Here is a 7,142-nt window from a genome sequence, read left to right as displayed (position 1 = left end):
TCCTGGTTGTTGTGTGTTGCGTCGTTTTGTTGTTGGCGGTCCTTGTTGTTGTTGTGCTGTGTGTTCTGTCTGTTGCTGTGTTGCTGTCTGTTGTGTTTGTGTTGTTGCTGTCTGTTGTTGTTTGTGTGCCTGTGTGTGTTGCTGTCTGTTGTTGTGTTGTGTCTGGTCTGTTGTGTTGTGTTGCCTGTTTGTTGCTGTGTCTGTTGTTTGTGTTTGTCGTCTGTTGTTGTGTTGCTGTCTGTTGTTGTGTGTTGTGTCTGTTGTGTTGTGTTTGCTGTCTGTTGTTGTGTTCTGTGTTTTGTGGGTTGTTGCTGTGTGTGTTGCTTGTGTGTTTGATGTCTGTTGTGTGTTGGCTGTCTGTTGTTGTCTGTTGCTGTGTTGCTTGTCCTGTTGTTGTGTTGCTGTCTGTTGTGTTGTGTTTGCTGTCTGTTGCTGTCTGTTGTGTTGTGGTTGTGTCTGTTGCTGGTGTTGCTGTGTTTTGTGCTGTCTGTTGTTGTGTTTGCTGTCGTGTTGTTGTTGCTGTGTTGCTGGTCTGGTGTTGTGTTTGCTGTGGTGTTGTATGTTGTTGTTGCTGTCTGTTGCTGGTGTTGCTGTCTGTTTTGTTTGTGTGCTGTCTGTGTGGGTCTGTTTGTGTGTGGTTGCTGTCTGTGTTGGTTGTGTTGCTGTCGTTTGTTGTGTTGCTGTGTTTGTGTGTGCTGCTGTTGTTTTGTTTGCTGTCTGTTGTTGGTGTTGCTGTCTGTTGTTGTGTTGCTGTGTGTTGCTGTGCTGTTGTGTGTTTGGCTGCTGTCTGTTGTTGTTGTAGCGTGTGTTTGTCTGTCTGTTTGCTCTGTTGTTGCTGTCTGTTGTTGTGTAGCTGTGTGTTGTGGCTTTGTTGCTGTCTGTTTTTGTGTTTGCGGTTGTGCTGTGTGTTTGTGTTCTGTGTGTTGCTGTCTGTTGTTGTGTTGCTGTCTGTTGTTGTGTAGCTGTGTGTTGCTGTCTGTTTGTGGTGTTTGCTGTCTGTTGTTTGTGTGCTGTTGTGTTGCTGTTGGTTTGTTTGTGTTGCTGTCTGTTGTTGTGTGCTGTGTGTGTTGGCTGTCTGTTGTTGTGTTGCTGTCTGTTGTTGTGTGCTTGTGGGTTGTTGCTGTCTGTTGTTGTGTTGCTGTCTGTTGTTGTGTTGCTGTCTGTTGTTGTGTAGCTGTGTGTTGCTGTCTGTTGTTGTGTGCTGTGTGTGCTGTCTGTTGTTGTGTGCTGTCGTTGCTGTGTTGCTGTGGTTTTTGTGGTTGCTGTCTGTTTTGTGTTGCTTGTGTTGCTGTCTGTTGTTTGTGTTGCTCGTCTGTGTTGTGTGTGTTGCTGTCTGTTGTTGTGTTGCTGTCTGTTGTTGTGTTGCTGTGTGTTGCTGTCTGTTGTTGTGTTGCTGTGTGTTGTTGCTGTCTGTTTGGGGTGTGCTGTGTGTTTGTCTGTTGTTGTGTTGCTGTCTGTTGTTGTTGTTGCTGTCTGTTGTTGTGTAGCTGTGTGTTGCTGTCTGTTGTTGTGGTTGCTGCTGTCTGTTGTTGTGTTGCTGTGTGTTGCTGTCTGTTTGTTGTGTTGCGTCTGTGTGGTTGTGTTGCTGTCTGTTTGTTGGTGTTGCTGCTGTGTCTGTTGTTGTGTTGCTGTGTGTTGTGTTGCGTCTGTTGTTGTGTTGCTGTGTTGCTGCTGTCTGTGTTGTTGTGTGCTGTCTGTTGTTGTGTTGGCTGTCTGTTTGTTGTGTAGCTGTGTGTTGCTGTCTGTTGCTGTGTTGCTGTCTGTTGTTGTGTTGCTGTCTGTTGTTGTGTAGCTGTGTGTTGCTGTCTGTTGTTTTGTTGCTGTCTGTTGTTGTGTTGCTGTCTGTTGTTGTGTAGCTGTGTGTTGCTGTCTGTTGTTTTGTTGCTGTCTGTTGTTTTGTTGCTGTCTGTTGTTGTGTTGCTGTCTGTTGTTTTGTTGCTGTCTGTTGTTGTGTTCTGTCTGTTGTTTTGTTGTTGCTGGCTTTGTTGTGTTGCTGTCTGTTTGTTGTGTTGCTGTGGTGTTGCTGTCGTGGTGCGTGTTGTGTTGCTTGTTGCTGTGTGTTGCTGTCGTTGTTTGTTTTGTTGTGCTGTGTGTTGCTGTCTGTGTGCTGTGTTTCTGTCTGTGTTGTGTTTGCTGTCTGTTGTTTGTGTGGCTGTGTGTTGCTGTCTGTTTTGTGTTTGCTGGTCCTGTTGTTGTGTTGCTGTCTATTCTTGTCTCTGAGTCTTATTTATGGCCCGCCAGCTTCTGGCCCCGCCCCCTCTGCTGCACGCGCTGTCCACGCGTCCTCCCTGCGGTCTGATTGGATACATACACCCGAACAGCGCGTGTCCACCAATCATAGAGCTCCATCCTCCAGCGGCCGTGTGTTCACACTGTGAGCGCGTGCTGCCGCTAGGTGAGAAGTAACGGGACACCGGACCCCCCCCCCCCCCCCCCCCGGTATAAAGCGACCAGACACTGTTTACCGACACAGAAAGCACCGACAGAAGAGCCGGTTGTCGTATTAATATTAGTGTTTTATCATCAGTCTATCTTCACTCTCTGTTCGTCCTTACCGGGTCGGTACCGTCATGGTTCTGTCGGTCAACAAGCTCAGAGTGTTCCAGCTGCTGTTCTCGGACCCCGGCAGGTCCTTTTACAGCAGCGGGGACAAACTGTCCGGCTCCGTGCAGCTGGAGGCGGCGCAGCCTGCAGGCTGACCGGCCTCAGAGTCCACCCGCGCCGGCTGCGCCGCGTGGACCACCGCGGCGGGAAGAACCGCAAGAACCGGATCCAGGAGGTGGAGTACCCCTGAATATGAAGAGGAGCTGCGGCTGGACGAGGAGCTGACCCGAGGTACGGAGGGACCGGGATCAGAAGTTCATGTTTATTATTGATTGTATCAGATTGATTCAAACAGATTTTAAGATGATTCATTAATTATTGATGATTAAAGGGACAATCTGTCAGATATTAAGGTATTCATATGCTCATCAGTTCTGAAGGAAACATGCTCAGCTGAAATACTTGTTGTTTTTATTTTGAAATTTACCGCGCACTGTCTCTGTCATTTGATCACTGAGCTCTGTTTGAAACCGATTAACCGGCGAACACAGAGCGAGAAGTTTGTCCTCTCAAAGAAGCTGAGCGACCTGAAACGTTCAAAAGCACAGATATAGTTTACAGTTTCATAGTGTTTACAGTTTCATAGTTTACAGTTTTCATAGTTTACAGTTAAATAGTTTACAGTTGTCATAGTTTAGCAGTTTTCATAGTTTACAGTTTTTCATCATAGTTGTTCATAGTTTACAGTTTCATAGTTTAACAGTTCATAGTTTACAGTTTCCATAGTTTCATAGTTTAACAGTTTCATAGTTTACAGTTTCATAGTTTCATAGTTTACAGTTTCATAGTTTGATAGTTTCATAGTTTCATAGTTTTATACAGTTTCATAGTTACAGTTTCATAGTTTCATAGTTTACAGTTTCATAGTTTTCAATAGTTTTAACAGTTTTCATAGTTATGTTTCATAGTTTATAGTTTCATAGTTTAACGTTTTGTCATAGTTTACAGTTTCATTAGTTTCACATAGTTTATAGTTCATAGTTTTACAGTTTCATAGTTTACAGTTTCATAGTTTCAGTTTACAGTTTCATAGTTTACAGTTCAAGTTTTTATAGTTTTCTATTTACAGTTTCATAGTTTAGTTCATAGTTTATTAGTTTCATAGTTTACAGTTTAATAGTTTCATAGTTTACAGTTTCAATAGTTTATCAGTTTCATAGTTTCGTTCATAGTTTATAGTTTCAGTTTCATAGTTTATAGTTTATAGTGTTTTCAGATAGTTTAAGTTTCATAGTTTACAGTTTCATAGTTTCATAGTTATCAGTTTCATAGTTTCATAGTTTTAGAGTTGAACTAGTTTCATAGTTTCATAGTTTATAGTTTCATAGTTTCATAGTTTTATGGTTTATTAGTTTCATAGTTTATAGTTTCATAGTTTTATGGTTTATTAGTTTCATAGTTTCATAGTTTATTAGTTTCATAGTTTATTAGTTTCATAGTTTCATAGTTTATAGTTTCATAGTTTCATAGTTTTATGGTTTATTAGTTTCATAGTTTATAGTTTCATAGTTTTATGGTTTATTAGTTTCATAGTTTATAGTTTCATAGTTTCATGGTTTATTAGTTTCATAGTTTCATAGTTTATAGTTTCATAGTTTCATAGTTTTATGGTTTATTAGTTTCATAGTTTCATAGTTTTATGGTTTATTAGTTTCATAGTTTATAGTTTCATATATTAATTAAGAACCTAAAACCAAATGAATGCAGAAATCACGTAATGGAAATGCTACTGCCAGAGTCTAATGCAACACTAATGCCCAGGACAGCAGCAGCCACGAATAGAGCCAGCTCTTTCTGTGTGTGTGTGCTGGATGTAACCACTATGAAACAAAGCAATCTGATTTACCTGTATGCATCTCCACCAGTGCTCTCTCTCTCATTACAAACCAAACTAAACTTCTTTATGTTTCTATTTTACAGCGTAAATTTCAGTCAGACTCAGATTTCGAACGAGGTCGAGTATCAGAGTTCAGATAGTTAGGTGGATAGTTAGTGAAGGTTCAGCGTCGTCAGGGGAAGGGGAGCGACTGGCTCCACTGTTTGAATTCAGTCTGACATATTGTACCTTTAAAGTCACGTGTGATTTGACTCAGACAAGAAGTTGATCATGTGACTCTCCTCAGACTCAGATGGCTACTTCCTGTTACCGTGCGGGAAAACGTTCAGCTTCCAGTTCGGCTTTGAGCTGCCACCGGCTGGGTGAGTGTCAGCTGATCAGCTGATCGATTACTGATGATCTGACATCTGGTCCTGACCCGTCTGGTCCTGACCCATCTGGTCCTGACCGGTTCTGACCCATCAGTCCTGACTACAGTCCCGTCCTCTGCTCTGTTTCAGGCGCCTCGTGTCGTCGTACAAAGGAAAGTTCGGATACGTGCGATACTACGTCAGGGCACAGCTGGACAGACCTTCCCAGCATGCTTTGCAGTGTGAGAGGGAGTTTGAGGTGGAGGAGCCGCTGGACGTGAACCGACCGGACCTGCTGGTACCAGAACATGTCTCACATACTACACCTGTATCAGCTATCTGCTGATTAGCTGCTGCTAACGTAATGTGCCCCCTTCAGGCTCCGGCGGCCGCGGCGGTCCAGAAGAAGGTCACCTGTATGTTCATCCCGGATGGTCAGGTGTCCATCAGTGCTCACATCGACAGGAAGGGCTTCTGCGAGGGCGAAGACATCAACATCAACGCCAAGTTTGAGAACACCTGCTCACGGATCGTCATCCCCAAGGCCGCCATCGTCGCCAAACACTCATACGCCGGACGCTCCAAGGTGACGCACGGACACGGGGGTCACTTCCTGTCCCCGTGGCTGTCCGGTCTCTGACCTGTGTGCTGTGTTCTGTTCAGGAGGTGTGTAAGAAGCTGTCGGTGGTCCGGGGGAACCACATCATCTCGGGGATGTGCGACATGTGGCAGGGGAAGACAATCCGCGTTCCCAGACTGAAGCCATCGCTGCTCGGCTGTGACATCATCAAGGTGGACTACGCCCTGAAGGTGAGTCACGATGGCGTGAATGAAAGAGACCACCGATGTGGATCAGAGGTTCTGAACCTGACCGGGTCCCTGCAGGTTTACCTGCACATCCCTGGCAGTGAGAAGCTGGAGCTGGAGCTGCCTCTGGTCATCGGTACGATCCCGCTCAGCGGCGTCGGCAGCCGGACCAGCAGCATGAGCAGCCAGGCTGAGTCGCTCGGCAGCCAGGCCGGGTCCCTGAGCAGCTGGTCGTCCTTCCCCTCGGCGCCGCCCAGCTACAGTAACATCCACAGAGACCTGCGAGTGGACGGGCCACGGACGCCACTGCTCCATGACTACGACGGCGGGGAGGACGAGGATGACGAGGAGGGGGGGCTGTTCATGAGGGCGCCTGAACTGTACTACGCCCCTCCTCCCGCCTACAGCGAGGTGAGTCTACCATGCTCCAGGACCACGCCTGGTTCTGTCAGCCATCTTGTTTCATCTCGTCTTTTTTGACCTCGTTATGTCATCACACGTTTGTTGTCTTCAGGTGGATCAGGATGCCACGAACCCTGCTCAGGTCGTTCAGGTCTTCTGAGGTCACTTCCTGTCTGACCACAAGTCCACCGCCACGATGGCCTGAACCCTGAACGCACCTGTCAATCAACCCCAGGACTGCAGGCTGAGCTCAGACAACGATGACTCAGCAGTTTCCTGACGGTGACTCAGCAGTTTATTGATGATGACTCGGCGTGTTTTGTTGAGTTTTTCTTGTTGCTCGTTGAGTCGTTTGTTGGTCACAGGAAGTTGTAAATATGTAAATAAGATGTTTATTTTTATACGTGAATAATAAATGAGTTTAATGAAACTTTAAATGTTTCTCTGACGTCTGATTACACAAATATAATCTAACAGGTGAAACAGCTGTACATCAAGACAAAACATCTGAACTGTCACACATCGATTATTAACGAGATGTAACAAACTGTTTAATGACTGTTTACTCCTTCAGTCATAAACTGACTCTGCCTTTATTGAAATGTTCGATCAAACGTTTGTGAAGGTCCTCAGTCATCCTTCAGACTTCAGTCTGGACTCGTTTGTAAATCCATGAAGATGTTTCATTCATGAAGCTTCTTCAGGTCTGACTGACAGCTGAGATCTGAGTGTTTATCCTGGGTGGGATCGTTAACCTGTCATAGTCTCACCTGGTTCGTCAGTGCTTCTTGTTGTCGTGGCGACTTTTATCAGTCATTAAAGTCACCTGACCTCTGTCCACTGTTCTGTGGATGATGAGGTAGGAACTGAAGAAGCGTCTTTGAAAAGTTTCTGTGTCTGCAGATCTAAACAGAGTGATGACATCACTGATGTCCAGATGAACAGTCTTCACATCACTGCTCTGGTTTCAACAGTTTGACGAAGAAATGAACAAATTGAGATACTGAGCGTGTTCGGAGGAGACGAGATACTGAGCGTGTTCGGAGGAGACGAGATACTGAGCGTGTTCGGAGGAGACGAGATACTGAGCGTGTTCGGAGGAGACGAGATACTGAGCGTGTTCGGAGGAGACGAGATACTGA

At 45.3% G+C, this 7,142-nt stretch overlaps 1 protein-coding gene across 1 annotated transcript; it reads left to right on the top strand.

Annotated features, from left to right (window-relative positions):
* The first annotated feature begins 2,174 nt into the window (after positions 1-2,174).
* On the top strand, positions 2,175-6,428 carry LOC104937083 (thioredoxin-interacting protein-like). Its single transcript, XM_027275295.1, is given in 7 exon segments — positions 2,175-2,835; positions 4,728-4,803; positions 4,942-5,089; positions 5,171-5,377; positions 5,455-5,601; positions 5,677-6,009; positions 6,113-6,428. Coding segments are annotated over 7 exon segments (1,224 nt in total). The 5' UTR covers positions 2,175-2,570; the 3' UTR covers positions 6,161-6,428.
* The last annotated feature ends 714 nt before the right edge of the window (positions 6,429-7,142 follow it).

The sequence above is a fragment of the Larimichthys crocea genome, unplaced genomic scaffold (assembly GCF_000972845.2).
Source record: "Larimichthys crocea isolate SSNF unplaced genomic scaffold, L_crocea_2.0 scaffold100, whole genome shotgun sequence".
NCBI lineage: Eukaryota > Metazoa > Chordata > Actinopteri > Sciaenidae > Larimichthys > Larimichthys crocea.
Note: the sequence above shows the minus strand (reverse complement) of the source record. Positions and strands in the feature narration are given on the sequence as shown.